Here is a 17,728-nt window from a genome sequence, read left to right on the forward strand (position 1 = left end):
TCCATTAATAAAGTGCAGTGAATAGTCATCTGCCGAAATTGATAAACACTAAATTTGGCTCAACAAAGATGGCTAAGATAGATTTTAGGAGTCAGTTATAGAGATCGGGTCTAAATCAAGGAAATCCTATGCCGAACTGGCATTTTTGTGCAAACAGATTGACGGCAAATGCGCCGAATTGCGCGGGAGGGTCTAAGTCAGTATGAATAGCACATTAGGTTTTTGAAATAAAACTTTTTAATAGCAGGAAAATGCACTGTAGATACCTCACAATATGCATTTTGTTGGCTTTCAATACCAGAAATAGTGCTTGGCGGCGGGGCGGAGCCGCGCTGGGGAACTAAAATTTTTCCACTAACTCCAGGAAGAACCTATTCTAGGGCACAATAAACGTCTTCCGAAAGAATAAAGGGTCAGAATGTGGTGGCCTATAAAGATTATATACACACACACACATACAAATAATCTTTTTTTTGGCGGGGGGGGGGGGAGAAAAAAAATCCTGGCTACGCCCATGATGCTCTCTCTTTCTCTTTAAACACAAACTTTATGATTGTGGAGAAAAAACAACAATGCTCTCTCTCTCTCTCAACACAAACATGACACAATAGAACTAGACCAATGGAGAATACTCGTGCAACACGTGTGACAAGAGGACACCAACCACTTGGCTTCCTAGCATAAAGGCTTGAGCTCGAAGCCAGACTTCTGGGCGCCTATGAGGTCTTTAATTGAAATGTATTTGTCCCTAGGTCTAGTCTGGCAGAAACAAATACGACAAATAGCAAACACATACACACAGAATGAGAAGAAATATTCGATAATTATGAAAAATTCATTAAATTTTATTCATAGCGAACAGCAATATGCTACATAAATTTAAGTCTTAACTTTTGTTTATTATGTTGATTTTTATCAGTACAGTTTATTATTTTAAAAAACAAACAAACAGAAGCTGCATTAAGCTATAAGGAATCAATATATATTTGTATACATACAGTATTTTAATGTCAGTAAAATCAGATGAGTGAATGATTTAATTATAAAATAATAACATTGAATCTCTTATGTAAAATCTGAATTATTAAGATATTTTTGTAAAGCTTTGCAGATCATTACCTATACATTTTGAAAGTTAATACTTTGTGCATTATAATATTTTTTATTATATCACAAATATAAATATGAAGTCAAAAAAAGTATGTCACCTACCATGCCCCCATCCTCCTCTAACATGTGCCTATTAGATAAACAATACCTTTCACCCCCCCCCCCCCCCAAAGCCTTTATCACCCTGTCATTGCATTTAAAATTCAACATTTTTCACAATTTGCAAAGTGAAGATACAAAATGGAGCAGAATTCTTTATTTTAAAAAAATAAACAACAAAAAAACAAAAAACTTTGCTTTAACAATGTTGTGATTAGATATTGATTTTAAAATAATGACATGAAAAATTTGGTTTTTCATCTTGTCTTAAATTGTGGAGAATATTTGTTCTGAAACATCCATTAACTAATAAAAAAAAATAAAAAATTCTTTAATTTCAGCTTTTTATTATTATTTTTTTTAAATGTGTGTAAATATAACTTTCATAAATGTAGATTAAATAGAAGTCCTTTATTTGTTCATTGGTAGACTTACTTTTGTTAATTGTTTTTCAATTATGGGAGTGAAAGGAGTTAAAATGCAACTAGAAGAAAATTAAAATTTCATGGTCATGATGACATTGATTTTCTCTTTGCCTTTGGTCATGAAGTGGACCATTGGAGATGTTTTAATCTGAATATTTCAATTGTGGCTTCATCAACAATTGTACATTTCCATTGTAAGTAAGTCCATGAGAATAGCATTTTCTTTTCAGAACCTTGAGTCAAAAGTAGCAAACTTTATTTGTTTGGCTCTACACAAATAAATCTTTAATATTCTAAACACATTTATTAGTCCTTTAAGAAAATTGGAAAATCTGAGCCCACTAAATTTTTAGTTTGCTTTCAGCTTACTATTAAAGAAAAGTTAATAGAAAATCACAATTTGAAACTTTCTGAATGCACACAATTAAAATGTGTCATGGAGTAAACATTGTTTTTAAAAAAGGGATAATTTAAAAATTCAATGCACCATTTTAGGAAGAGAGAAAAACACAAGGTACTTAGACAAACAAAAGACAAAAAGAAAGTAGGGTCTAAAATAATAAAATGTCAGAGCACACATACACACAAATATGCTTTCTAAAGCCTGAAAAAAAAAAGGGATAAGCATTTATATTTATATATTATATGTACATCCCAATGGTTGGAATATGCATACATTTTTTTCTATTTTGTTCCTTTTTGAAAGTGAGCATTTTAACTTTCAAATGTTCACTTGATTTACTTGAAGCTGAATTACATTTTTATCAACCTCTCTTTATGTATGTCATTTGAATTGAAAGAAGGCACATTGATATTCAAACTTGGTCAAAGTTAAATGACTGGTAGGTAAATTAAGTTTGTAACATAAAAGAAAAATATTTATAGAGCCGAAAACCCAAATGTAGTAAATTTAGTTAATGTAAACTGTCAAATTGTCATCAGTCTGTATCTCATAGTCCATTATTTGGTGGGCGTCTTGCAACTCCACAGTCCCTTTAAAAATTCTTAACTCTGTTGACTCAACATCCAGTAGTTTTCCAAGGGATTGCTTTAGCTGTACACAGGACAACAAAATGTCAATTACAAAATATGACTAGAAATGGACTGTTTTATTTTTAATGTGGGTGGATAATAGGGTCTGAGATTTAGTCTTTTCTTTCACATTATAAAATCTTAGTAATTTCCCTTTAACATCTTTTTGATAATGATAACCAGCAAATGCAAAATTCCTAAAAAAAAAAAAAAAAAGAAAATGTAACTTGTTATTATTTACAGTGTAAACAACTACACCATTTTCATGATCCAAATGGCAGTGGTTAAATTTCCCATAAATGATTTTTTATTCAAAGTTACATTCCAATATGGTTTTATTGAGCCTATGTATTAACATTACAAAATTATCTGCTGTTTTTAAGCAATAGCGGTAGTGGCTATTTAAAATTTTGGTGTGTAAATTTCTAAAACATTGACATTTGAATTGTAGACATTTTATAAAAGAAATCTCTTATTTTATATAAGTCAAAACCGTGATAAATTCCAGGTGTTGACAGATCATGTTACGGGAAATAATAATACTTCTTAAATCTTTATAGTGATTGATGAGATGTTGAGGGTTGGCAACTACAGATCTGCGTTAGTTGATGGCATCAGCTGAACTGTTCTAATGCTGCATTCAAATATTTCATGGTGGACAACTATTGAATGATTTCATCAGAGAAGAAGAAATACCTATGGAGGGTATCTAATTTAACGCAAGGATTTGAGCAATGGCTATTTTGATTGGGAGGGGGGGGGGGAGTTATACAAGAATTCACAGGCCTGAAGTGAGTGTGCATGGGAGGGCATTTTAAAGGGGACAGTTCCAATTTAATGTAAATGATAATAAAATTCATAAGTCAAATGGGGAAGCGTTAAAATTCTTGCAGTTTTATTAAAAGTGCAAAACTTGGGGGGATTGCCAAAATATTGTGTGAGCAATCCTATTACCCTCTCAACTTGATCAAGAGTTGGGATGTCATCAAGTTCTGTTTAAACTGTTTCCTGTAGAATTTCAGCAAGAGACAATCCTTTTGTTTCTAAAAATAAAAAAAACTAAAGTGCTACTGCTTTGGTTTATATCAGACTTTCTGATTTGCCTCTCAGAAAATATCTTATGACATTCTGAGCTCAAAATCAAGCATCACTCTAAATCAGTCCTGTACATCCTTTCTTTATTTCCCCAAAAATCAAATCGATATAAGAACATGTGTGTTTGTGTACTTAAGTGTGAAAGGAAATTTTATAAATCTAGATATACAATTAAGAATCAGAAGAACAGTCAAAGAGTGTATAAAGGCAATTTTCTTTTTTTTTTTTTTTTTTTTTTTTTGGGGGGGGGGGGGGGGGGGGGGGGGCGGAGAGTAATGTGTGTGGGAGCATTTTAAATTCTAAATTAGTCTCTCTACGTATAAAAATAAGTGAAATAAACAAATCATCCTATTGACTGCTGATGGTATGAAAATGAGTGCCCAATTGTTTTTAAGACAGCTCTAATGTTACAGCATTTAGTTGCTGAGTTCTATCTGTGAAGATCCGTCTACTGAGCAAAAGCAATTGACCTCAATAAATTGCACACAAATATTTATTTTAATTCCTTAGTGCCATGAAAAGGTATGTTTAATCAATGATATTTCATGTCTAGATTATTTCCCTCACCTCTACCCCTTCTTTAATCACATTCACCTGCCTACACCACACCAGGTTGGCATATTTGACAGGTTAATTTGTCACTTTGATCTTCTCAAATCTTGTGTTGCCTTGTCAACAGCTGATCAGATATAGCCAGACAGAGTTATCTACTCTATAGTTTGGCGGTCGTGTTGATCTCGACAATATTTGATAGCTACAAGCCTTTCCAGTCTTTTGTGCCCTGTGATGAGGGCACGGCTCACATGTTGGCCTAATTAAGCATGCACACCACTTCCTGACTTTATCCAGCATGCACACTTTATCCATTGAATGTATATTAGTTGGCCAATTAAAAGGTAATCGAATGTATCCAACCTGGATATTTGGAAACAATTTGAATTTGAATTTAGAAAGGATAAAAGTTGAACCCCAAAGCCTCTTAAATCAAACCTTTTACATTCACTGGATCTCTAAAGAGGTGATGAGTAAGAGAACTGTGGTTTATATATTTGGTCACCATGTGGCTCTGCATATATATTTTCTTAATAATCTATAATTCTAACAGTCATAAGTAAGAAATATATTTATTTCATGTGTAGGCCTACTTATTTATTTATTGCAATAACTTATGTCCACCATGTGTTGACATTATCATTTCTACATAGCTCAATTTACCATTACCATCTTGTATATATATATATATATATATATATATATATATATATATATATATATATATATGTAGATTATACTTTATTTCTTTTATCTTGGTTGATTGCACTGATTTTTCTAACACCTGACTCTGGGCTTATTCAAATATTTCCTCTTTTCCATTTTGTTTATACAAGAATTGCGCCCCTTGAAAGGGCACTCTCTAAATTTTATGTTAATAACTTTCATTCCATTTTTTCATGGCTAACAGCTGCATGTAAACAATGGTGTCATAGTCACTACATTGTGTTCTCCTCAGGCATAGCCTTCAATCAGAAAATCACATAGGGTTCCATTGACAATTACAAATAATGGAAGTCAATGAAATCAGACCAAAGCATGTACAAAGGGAATGACAATAATACAGTATAAACATGAACATAAACATGAACACTGAATAGTGGCCAGCGACCATGAGGGCATTGTTTACATATGGCCATCAGCGATGAACAATGGGATAAAAGTTAATGGTATAAAAGTTTAAAAACATAAAATGTTAGAGTGCCCATTCTTGTGCACAAATCATGTATAAACTAAATGAAAAAGGAGAAAAAATGCTGAAGTGGAGATAATGCACGATTATTTTCTAAGTCCAGAGTCAATGCATTAGAAAGACCAAGGCGGTTAGCAGAGATAAAAGTTATAAAATACAAGGCACAAGTATATACATATGATTGTGCCTCAGGCCACTGAAGCATGACAAAACTGCGTCAATGGTAAATTGAGCACTATAGAAATAATAATGTCAACATGTGATGGACATAAGTTAAGGCAATAAATAAATATGTACACATGGAGTAATAGTTTCCTACTTACAGCTTTGACTGGCGGCTTAACCAGATAAAGGGTATCTGACATGTTCATGAAACTCAGTACGGGTACACTAAGGTTTTGTCAAACTTAGCATATGAAATCTGGACTAGGCAGCCTGTGCAAAACATCACAAAAACTAGACAAATATGACAGAAAGGCAACTACCAGCACAGCACTGTGGAGCAGGACAAGACACACAGAAAGTCTATGGTCATCCACTTCACCCAAACTCGTCCCCAACGTCTTGACCAAATCTTGCTTCTGGAAAAGGATGGGCTTAAGGGCGAGAGAGTGAGGTCAACGTGTTGCTTGAATCCTCCTCGCTTTAATCAAAATTTTCAGCACAAGTCACTTAGTCATACCCACATAGCAAAGCCCGAACTATATATATATATACAGTGCTTTTTTTTTTTTAAAAAAAAATAGGTGCCGGTACTCAGTGATTAGGTGCCAGTATTCAGTGATGGATTGTCTAACTTTTAACTACTAATAAATTAACAATAAACGATAAAATACATGAAAAGTAATAATATTTTCCCCACATTCAAATCTTACCACAGTCCAAATAAGGAATATTGTAGTACAATAAATAAAATCTGTGAACATCTGGCCAGAGGTCTAGAAAAAGGTGGTGTGGCTTAGGAAGGTGAATGTGATACAAGAAGAGAAGGGCAGGAAGGGTGGGGGGAAAATAACTAAGACATAAAATATCATTGAATAAATGCACCTTTTCACGGCAAGTAAGGCAGAAAGAAAAAAAACAATTTGTGAGCAATTTATTGAGGTCTATTATTTTTGCTCAGCGGACTCATTTTTTTATGTGGATGTACGTTTTATAAATTGCTTTTTTTTTTCTCAACTATACAAGCTGTGTAATTTATTCAATATTTATGGTTCTGTGTTTAGTATATTATCAATAATCACAGTTAAAAAATATTGACTGAAAAAAAAAACAACTACTCAAGCATATGAGTAGCCTAATTAGATTCACTCTCATTTTCAAATAGTTACCTCCAGAATTGTTCGACTAATATTTATATTTGCCTCATTATCTGTAGCATCATAATCAGATTGTGATAACTTTGTTTTGTCTCTATTAACACCTGGCCTTGGTCTCATTATTGTCAGGACAACTTCAATATCTGGTGCAGCTTCTAAAAAAAACAACAAAAAACTTTTTTATATGCAATGCAACCATGAAAGAAATCAGTTCTACTTTAATAGACACTAGGCTTATTAACGCGATGGCTTCAGAACCGTGGGTCCTGGGTTAGAATAATGGAATTTTTAATTTCGGGTGCCTCTGAGTCTACCAAGCTCTAATGGGTACCTGACATTAGTTGGGGAAAAGTAAAGGTGGTTGGTCGTTGTGCTGGCCACATGACACCCTCATTAACTGTAAGCCACAGAAACAGATGACCTTTACATCATCTGCCCTATAGACTACAATGTCTCAAAGGGGAACTTTACTTTTTCCTTTACTAGGCTCAATAACACAAATAAGTCCAATTTCTCACAGCATACTTTTAAAAAAAATGTATATACACATAAAAATTTAAAAAACTCATAATTTTTCCATTACAATGTCCATAAGAACTTAATAGAAAAAGAAGCATTGTTTGGGTTTAAAAATAACTTAAATAAATTTCCACTATCAAAACATGTAAAATTAATTTTTATGAATATATATTTGATATATTTTGATATTTTTGGTATTTGGCAAACCAGCACAATTTAGGCCATGTCATGCCCATAATCCCCCCAAGGGTTACTTTCCCTTTATAACTCAAGTGCTAAATGTTATACAATTAAGTTATTAAAAATAAGGTCCATGCTTAACTCAAATAGTAAAAATGTATATAGTTTAATAAAAATCTGTTATAAATATGTATAAATTTACAATTACTTTGCCCAATATCAAATTAAATTTTAGCAGTCAACCCCACCTCCCTATCCCTTATAAAGCTCAGTATTTTCCCATGGTTGACATAATCAGTGTTTTTAGGTTTTCTGCTCCAAAATATTTTCCCCTTATATGCTGGTATCTGGCTCGAATAGCACAGTCCACAGCAGCCCTTTCAAAACTTAAAATAATATGGAAAGATAAGGGCTTAGCCCTCGGCACCAAAATTAGACTGATGCGCTCTCTGGTCATGGCCACATTTTTATATGCTTGCGAGTCGTGGACGTTGAATGCAGAGCTTGAGAGGAGGATCCTAGCAATGGAATTGAGATGCTACAGAAGGATCCTAGGCATCACATTCAAAGACCGCATCACAAACCAAGAAATCAGAGACAGGGTTACTGTAGCGATCGGAGCTCATGACGACCTGCTTACTATTGTGAAAAAACGAAAGCTTAAAACCTTTGGCCACATTACAAGATCTACGGGGCTCGCAAAGACCTTTCTTCAGGGAACAGTGCCAGGGAAAAGAAGAAGAGGCAGACAGAAAAAGCGATGGGAGGACAACATTAAAGAATGGACAGGCCTGCCATTGAGAGAGGTTCTGAACAAGGCAAAAAAAAGGGAGGAATGGAGAAAGACGGTCGACAAATCTTGCCTGGTGCCCCAACGGTCCAACAGACTAAGGCATAGGTAAAAGGTAAAATCTGGGGCAATCAAGGAGGATATGTTCCATGGTGAGATAAGAGTCACAGTACTCACATAGTGGGGGTTCTTCTCTCTTTAGCACAAAGGAGAGTGTGATGTAGGTGTGGCCAATCCTAAGACTGGACATGGTCGTGTTTCCACGTTTTATCAGACCCTTAGATGTAGACCACCACCTGACATCCCACACCCGTCCCACCGATCCTGACCTTCTTGGCAAGTGTCAGAGTTTTTTTTTACTCTGTCTCAGGTCCGAGTAGGGAATTTGGGTCCCTGACACTGGTTCATTTAGGGCTCTCTTAGCTTCTCAGTCTGCCATTACATTTTCTTCTATGCCCACATGGGAGGTGACCCAGATGAAGGTGACATCCCTATGGTCAGATGTTGTTAGCTCTAAATGCTTTAGGCTTTTATGTACCAATGGAATGTCAGTCTTCATCTGCCCAAAGTTTGCAATGCAGATTTGGAGTCAGAGCATACAAGGAATTTTCTCCTGTCTGATACTTTTACAGCCATAAGCATAAAAAAAAATGGTTGAATGCAGAGATGTGGGCTGAAATCCAAGAACGAGAACTGCTGAAAGAGAAGATCAATCAATGCCAGAACAAAGAGCAAAAATCTAATCTAAGAACTCAGTAGGGTGAAGCAAAGTCAGTAAGGAAAAATGTGAGAGAGGGCAAAAAACATTTCTTTCATGAATCAACAGCTGATGCAAAGATAATAAAAAGATTGGAAATAACAAAAACCTTATCAGGAAGAAATACCAACAATAACAAGCCAGTGAAAGACTAAGAAAGGTCATCCCCAGTGAAAAGAAAGCTAGATGGGCCAAACACATCAGGAAATTTTAAACCAAAAATCTCCAGAATGTATTCCAGACATACCTTCAGCTGCAGAATTAATGGAAATCATCAAGGCCATAAAAAAAGGAAAGGCAAATTGCCCAGATGGTATACCAGTGGAAGCAGTTAAAGTAGATCCCAAAACATCAGCTGATATGCTATATCCACCACTTAGCAAGATTTTGGAACAAGAATAGGTCTCTAAAATCTAGAAGTTTAGTTATTTAATCAAGTTTTCAAAAAAAAGGTGACCTTACTCAATGCAAAAAGTTGTGAGGAATCATGTTACTGTCAACCCTCAGCAAGGTTTTAACAAAGATAATACTGGAATGCTTAAAAGATGCCTTACACAAAAAGTGGAATTTATACCAGAACAGGCTGGTTTCCAGAAGGAAAAATCAAGCACTGACCACATTGCCACACTACGCATTAGCAACAGTATTGACAGAGACATAATTTGGATGCTGATGAATCATTACAGAATTCCCCATCATTAAGCAGTTGTATCATAGCTCATCATGCCAAGCAATACACAAATGTTAGCTTACTAATCCTTTTCTAGTTAAAACAGAAGTAAGACAGGGATAAATGCCCTTGATATTTTTGTTGGTGATTGATTGGGTCATGAGACAGTCAGCCTTAGACAACAAAAACAACATACAATGGACCCTAACTCAACATCTGGAAGACCTGGACTTCGCCGACGACATCTGCTTCCTCCCCCACATGCAACAAATTGTTCAGACCAAACTGACCAGACTCTCAGAAGTAGCAAAAAAGGCTAAATTTCTAATCAAATAATAGAAAACCAAGGTTATGAGAGTCAATAACAGACAAGAGAACCGAATCATGCTACAGGGGGAGGACATCCTTGATACAGACTACTTATCTGGAAAGTAGAGTTAGACAAAATATGAAACGCCATATTAATACAGCTTGCCTTTACCACTCTGGTGCTACAAAGCACTTTCTCTACAGAACAAGATCCGAATCTTTAATACAAACAATATATGGTTCTGAGACATCAAAAGCCATGAAAATAAATATGGAAAAACTCCAGACCTACGCTGCATATTAGGAATTAGGTTGCATATTAATACAGCTAGGCTTGCCTTTACAACTCTGGCGCTACAAAGCACTTTCTCTACAGAACAAGATCTGAATCTTTAATACAAATGGTAAGTCAGTTCTCTTATATGGTTCTGAGACATCAAAAGTCATGAAAACAAATATGGAAAACTCTGGATATTGGGAATTAGGTTGCCCAAAAATATGTCTACTGTCAAGTTGTGGGAAAGAACCAAGGCAAAAACCCAAAGCCCAGGATGTTAAAAAGCAAAAGTGGAGCTCTATAAGACACACCCTGCAAAAACCAAATACCAAGGCACTTGATTGGAATTCATAAGGAAAGCGGAAAGTGGGAAGGCTCAAGCAAACATGGAGAGGAAGGTCATCAGCAAAGGTGGGGATACTGGAATGATATTGGACCCGACAAAAAAAACTGCTCAGAAAACTGCTTCCACTAAGTTCAGTGGAAAGGTGTGGTTACGATTCTATGCTTCCCTGGGGTATTCACAGGAATAATTACTAACTGACGCAGAGTTGTTGTTTTTTATTAGCGGAAAGCGTGGTTGAGAGGCTAAGTGCGCTTGAACTTGGCTTGGCTACCTATGAAGGGGGCTCGAGGTTCAACACCCAACTCGGGCAGAGTTATGTTTACTGAGTGCCTGAAGGCAGCACGGAAAAACCTTCTCCTAGATACCCCCTCCCCCCACTGGTCCACAGCTGAGATTGGACCAAAGCGCTCTGAGCATGCTATAAGCATGAAAGTAGCGCTATATAAAAGCCATTATTTATTTTTAAAAATTTTTATTAGCTTTATTATTATAGTAGCTGTTGCATTAAGTTTATTTTTTAGTTTTAGTCATGGTTGATTGGCAGGGCCGGTCCTACAGATTGCGGGGCCCTATGCAGAACGGATAGCACGGGGCCTATTCTGGGTTATGATAAGGATAATAAGTGAAAATTAAGATTTTGTATTAGAAAATAAATTTGACTTTGTATTTTATTCATACTTTACTAAGTACAAAATCACTGTCAAATTAGCTTAACAAGCCATCTACAGTAGATAGTAGTTTTTTTAACAAAAAGCTGATAAACATTCAGATCTGTCTTTTAGATCTACTATAGTCTATTGACTAGCAAAATATCGCTTTTGCTTTTTTTTAAGAGGTCGAGATAGATTTAGATGTATATTTGTATACCAGTGACTATTAAATTAAATTAAGAATTTGAACTTCTTGTTTTGGTTAAAATTCGCCTTATTATTACATTTTTATTAAATGAAAGCGGACAATGCCGTTTTTTTTTTTAATTGCTAGTAGGATTGGCGTTTTCCTTTTGAAAAAAAAACAGAAATGCCAATTTTGTCTGTTTTTAAGGAGATTTGCATCAGTTTTCAGAAGATTTTAATAATTTCAGATTTTCATGACTTTTTGGTATATTTAACAATTTCAGGAGAATTCCAGAAACCCTTTAATAATAAGTTAAAATGGTTTATTTTAATAATGTGCACCTAGAATTCGCACGGGGCCTATGAAAGTGCGGGGCCCACTGCGGCCGCATAGGTTGCAGTGACCTAAGACCGGCCCCGTTGATAGTCGACATGTTCTCAGAACAAGCATGCTTTCTTAGAACAAAATTGGGCAAGTTAATTTCATCAGAGGAAATTGAGCAGGGTGAAAGGAGTTGGTTTGGTTTTAAAAATGCAGGGAAAGGATGGGGAAAGTCAGTTGCAGTTATGAGCTTGAAGGAAGAAAGTAAAACTTGTTCAATTGTATTGTACAGTGTGTATATTTAATTGAAGTGATTCCTAGTTCCAGAATTAACTCTTTCTCTCCTAATTGATGATACCATCGTTGATTTGAACTCATAAAATTAAATTAATGTTTATTTTATAAACTTTACTTTGTCTTATTTAAAAAGAGCATGCATTCCCCTTTAATTCTATTCAAATAAAACATTTTCTGGTAACAAACAAAAAAATTGCTACAGAGCAAAATGGAGATTTCCATGGAAACATGGAAAATAATTATGGAAAGAGTTAAAGCTTTTTATTTAGAATTGACGGATCTGTTAATTTAAATCATATTTTACATTTGAATCTCCAGCATAACAATATTATTTGAGTTTTGAGTAATTGTTTAAAATAGAAATCTACATTAAATTATAACATCAGAAACACATTGTCTCATCAACACAATCTTATCGTAACATCAAGACTTCTTCACATCTAGCACTCAAATATAAAAGATCATTACAATGTTTTACTTAAATAGTTGTCTGAAAGGGGGTTAGAATTTATGAAGTTAATTATTATTTCTTATTTTCAATTAAACATACACTAGCAGTGATATTGAAACTAATAGAAAATATGTTTAAAAATTTTTAAAAGCTGAATATAAAAAAAATCCTTTAAAAAAAAAAAAAAAAAAAAAAAAAAAAAAAAAAAAAGCTTACCTGTATCTAAGAAAATAACTCCACACTTACAATCATATCTCTCAATAATGTAGAAGTTATTTCCCTTATTTGATATCATACACAGGAGAGAGAAAAAAAAACCTGTCCCAATTCACCAAAATAGAATCCTTAGACAGGCACCCACTCAAATCCAAAATCCACAAGACTATTACCCAAAACCGACTAAAAAGAACTCATTTTGTTCAAGCACTGGAATTAGCAATGGGTAGTACTAATAAACTACTCATGTAGGAAACTGTTCAATGGATTCTGGCACACATTGAATTAGAAAGCAGACATAGATGGAAGAATGAACAAACAAATGAAAATCCCTCTCTACCCAGAAGAAATGATGAAAATAACAGAGAGTAGAATAATAGACCAGCTCAAATCTCAATTACAAGAAAAAAGACACATATTAAGCTATCTAGACATGACCAATGCATAATTTTTCGACTCAGAACCAGACACAACAGAATGAGAAAACATATTTTCCGGAAGCATAAAGTTTGGACGAGTGAAATCTGCCCTTGTGAAGCATCACCAGAGAATGATGACCATGTCCTTCAAAGCTGCATACTATATCAAGAGGCCCGAACAAGACTCTTGCCCCAAAACCTTCCTGTAGTACAAAAACTATACAGAGAACTGCCTGATCTGGAAAACACTGCGCAGTTCATCTCAGATATAGGATTACTGATCTGAACCTTCTGACATGGGTGTTAGAAAAACAACCTGTTCAATTATCTAAGGAGCGAAACTCTACACATTTAGCGATATTTATCCATTGTTGGCATCAAACAAAATAATTAATTGACTAATTGTTTGTTGTTTTTTATTGACTCAAGTTGTCATGATCCGAGAAACTTTTAAATTATTTGGGTAATAAAACAGATTTTACCACCTGTGTCCAATCCTGTTCTTTCTGTGGTATACCCTAACCCATCAGCTCATAAACCTGCACCCCAAAGCTGTACCATCGCAAACTATTATGAAGCCGAAAAAAATTGTTTTCAGGTTATATTATCATCGCTGTAATGTCATATTGTTCATGAAGTTTTGGAGAGAAAATAACTCTCCTATCTCAGAAATTTAAAAAAATATAGTTTCAGTGAGAGACTGAATGAGATAAGAGAAAAATACAAAGGAGTGAGATGCTGAGAGATAGACAAAGAGAGAAATAGCAGACAATTCCTATTTTAATTCAAGTCTAAATGGTAGAGCATTACAATGCTTAGGGTGCAAAAAAGAGGAGGGTCCAGACAAAGAGAGAAGGAGAAAGAGAAGAAGAGGGAGAAAGCAGGAGGGAAAGAGAGAAAGCACAGGTCATTCAGTTCAACGTAACAGATACTATAATTCACACGATTAAAAGTAAAATTTAGGAGGAGGGTGTCCATCAGCATTTTATTATAATAGCAAAAATATACAAAATAAATTTGTTAAAAGTAGGGGTCTGCCCCCTTTTAAAAAAAAAATGACAAGAAAACAACGGGAACAAATCAAAAGGTGTAGCTAGTGAGTATTGCAATTATTAAAAAATAATTCAAAATGGCAACAACACTAAAGGATCTGTGTAGACAGGAGCTAATTTATTTATATAAAAGGAAGCATAAATTAGAAAGATATTTTACACCAGTAAATTTTAGTGCCGAGTATTTCAATTAGTAAAGCATGACAAATCTTAGGCCTGATCAACTGTAGCCCATGCTCATTTTAACACAGGCCTTAATAACCAGGCCAGCATTACTTTTTTTTTGTCTGTGAATTATGGTAAAAGTCTCTAATGTTGCAATTTATAACAATGTATATCAATCATTCAATCTTTTTTCTTTGCTTACCAAAAGTAATATTATCTTTCAGACCAGGCGCTGACATCATATGCTATGAGACCTGTAAAAACAAAAAAAAATTTAATCTTAAAAAGGACAAAATATTAGCAATAGATCTAGATTGGATAAACAGCCTACTTAAACAATACATCCATAGTACCTATGTAGACATTAGTTAAATCAATAATAATAATTTTGACCAGCATTACTAGGTGTAGCTCGAGGGTTTATCCTTGTAAAAAGATCAAGCCCTTTTAATGGGAAATCAGAATAAGTTGATTGATTCTTGTAAAAAGGAGGCAGAATTAAATTAAGAGTGTAATCAAGACAGAATTTAATAGACTAGACTAGACTAGACTAAGTATCAGTATTAATCATACTGATATGGATTTAGGAGATTTAAGTATGTAAAAGTCAACTGAAAGGTCTAATACAGTTTAGGTCTTTATAAATGTGCTAATATACTAATAGATAAATATAAGGCTTTTGACAAAGTTCAGCATCATAGGCATTTCTGGTCATATTACACCAGATTCAGTATTTCCTATTAGAGAACAAACAACTTTAAAATTTAAGTGGCTCCCAATCAACACCAATAACAGAAACTGTAAGGTGTTCCTAAAGGAACAGTTCTAGGTTCACATTTGTGTTAATTTACACTTTTGACCTACAATACCTAATTGTATTAGTTCAGGAACAAAAGAATATACAGATCTTACGACACCTATACAGTCAATCTAGCTGCTGCAGTATCACTTGTTGCGACCACTTCATTCTATGCTAGGCCCTAGGAAATAGTCCAACACACAATCGCTGGGTATTCATTGAATTTTCAGCTCTTTAGGCCTATATAGAAATATTTCAAAAGCTCTTTGATGCTTTTCAGCATTGGTCTTTTTTATTATAGCAAAAACAGAATGTGCTAACGCAGTGTACTAGATGAAGCAGAGAGGACAGGAATGAGCTGGGAAGCTTTTTAAAAGAAAAAGCAAGAGACTGTGGAGAGTGGTGTATTTTTACTGAGGCCCTACGTTCCATGAGGAAGACAAAGGAAAGATGATGATGTCAGCATTAAAAACCATATTGGGCCTAAATTGGGATTAAAGAATCACTTTTGGTGAATTTAACTGCTGTGGTTTCAATCTTAAAAGGTGCTTAGTTTTTCTAGGCACAAGACAAGTAGTAACTGGTTTAATTTTCTGATTTTTTCGTCCACAGCAAGTGGGATAATTAATGATAAGTCAGCCAGGGCCATTAGGAATATAATATTATAATCTAGAACACCCCCTATAACTCTGAATAGGTTTAATGAAAAGCAAGGGAAGTGTAATATACATTTTCTCCTTTCAATCCTGAAGCCAAGTATACAGGTCTTGTTTCAGCTAATGCACCATTTGGGGCTATAGGCTTAAGTAGTGTCTGAGGTAATAAACAAACACACTTTCATACCAGTGTACTTTATCTCCTAGCAGAAAAACGATGATCTTGCATAGGAATGCAAAACTAAATGTGTTTAAAATTAGAAAAATGGATCTTGTACCCAACTTCTGTATTTCTGTAACAACCAACAAAATAAAGACACAACATTGATAAAAAATATGGTGAGATGTTTGTTGTGGTATAAATATACAAAAAAAAATTTTTTTTTTCGATATGGCAGCTTTACTCTATTAACTTTAACTGTACACTGAATCACAGTGAATCTGATACAAAATACAAGACATTACTGATCAAATTTATGTTTAATATATTATAAGCATATATTTCATATAGATCTAGTCCTAGTCTATGAACTCTATGTCTATGTCTATATTTATAAATTGCTTGTGTCTTTTAGATACAAAAAAATTAGATAAATGTTGTTTTTTTTTTGCTCTGAATTGAACTAGATCTAGATATCTACTAGATTCTTAGTGATTCTAGTACCGTAGAGTACGTCAAAAGTTGAATATTGTCGCCAACACTCAGCCTCAGCCAACAGTAACAAATATTATAATAGACTCTATTTATTACTTAGAATCTAATAGGCTATAGATCTAGATCTATGGTCACTTATGGATTATAATAGCCTTAGAATTCTTAGCCTTAGATCACTGTCTTAGATCTAGATTTTAGAACTAGTCACAAAGTGTAAAGATTTATGATAGATCGAAATTTCTAAGTTGAGATCTACAGTCTAAATAAATATAAATCTAGATCTCTAAATCTTGACTTTTGTTTCAACTAAAAATAGCGTTAGGGAAGTCCCTTGGCTTTTTGCTCTTGACAGTCTTGACTCTTGCGTCTTGGCTAACGCAACGACACGAGGTCGCATTAATCTTTTCAACTATTCGCTTCTAGATCTAGATATATTTAAATTCTGTTTAAATAATTCAGATCAAAAATTAAATTACGTGCAACTGCGCTTTTTTTTTTTCAGCCATAACATGGCTACAGTCTTGCGCAAAAGAACACACTCGATATCATGGATAACACTATTGTTTATACTCGAACGACCCATTACCGGGTTACCCCTATGCCGAAAGGAGGGCGGACTTTTTATGTTTAGGGAGATTTGCTCAAGTTGTCCAAAAAAATTGCTAGTACTACTATGGTTAAGCTTGAACTTGCTGATCTGTCTTAACAGGTCTGGAAAAACACAAACTATCGACCTGTATGGTGACATAATCATGCACTACGTAAAACAGCATGGTTTCTCGTTTCTGTGCAGGGCTTTTAAATTGATATTTGAACCTCTCGACAGTTTTCACTCAAATGGAGTTTGATGATGATGATGAATATAAAATTCAACAACTCCTTCAAAAGACCCTAATTTTAAAGCGAAGAGGGCAGTAAATGTTCTGGTGTTTCCAATAAACAGATTATCCCCCTCCCCAGTGGCGCCACCTTATATATAGTGTCACCCTCCCAAACAACTACCATTAGTGTCATGGCGGAAACCATACTTGATTATATTGAACGCTGCACCTTTGCGCACGGTACCATATCAACATCCCATTTTCTTTTAAAAAAAAAAAAAACATTTCGGGGAGTATCATAAAAAATAAAAGAAAACCACAACAAAACATAACATACGTTAGATATATACTCTTCAATGAATATGAA

At 34.5% G+C, this 17,728-nt stretch overlaps 1 protein-coding gene across 4 annotated transcripts; it reads right to left on the reverse strand.

The window, feature by feature from the left end:
• Positions 1–824: 824 nt before the first annotated feature.
• Positions 825–17,038, reverse strand: LOC106072124 (uncharacterized). 4 transcript variants are annotated; one of them, XM_056010450.1, is made up of 5 exons: positions 16,550–16,905; positions 16,073–16,178; positions 14,633–14,684; positions 6,837–6,979; positions 825–2,688 (listed from the first exon to the last, which is right to left on the reverse strand). In XM_056010450.1, the coding sequence occupies exons 3-5, from the start codon at positions 14,670–14,672 to the stop codon at positions 2,545–2,547; spliced, it is 327 nt and encodes a 108-aa protein (XP_055866425.1). In that variant the 5' UTR covers positions 14,673–14,684; positions 16,073–16,178; positions 16,550–16,905; the 3' UTR covers positions 825–2,544. The 4 variants fall into 4 exon arrangements, with proteins under 4 accessions (XP_055866425.1, XP_055866426.1, XP_055866427.1 ...); XM_056010451.1 differs by lacking the exons at positions 16,073–16,178; positions 16,550–16,905 and adding an exon at positions 17,017–17,038; XM_056010452.1 differs by lacking the exon at positions 16,073–16,178 and having other exon boundaries at positions 14,633–14,675.
• Between the last annotated feature and the right edge of the window lie 690 nt (positions 17,039–17,728).

This window comes from Biomphalaria glabrata, chromosome 14 (genome assembly GCF_947242115.1).
Source record: "Biomphalaria glabrata chromosome 14, xgBioGlab47.1, whole genome shotgun sequence".
NCBI lineage: Eukaryota > Metazoa > Mollusca > Gastropoda > Planorbidae > Biomphalaria > Biomphalaria glabrata.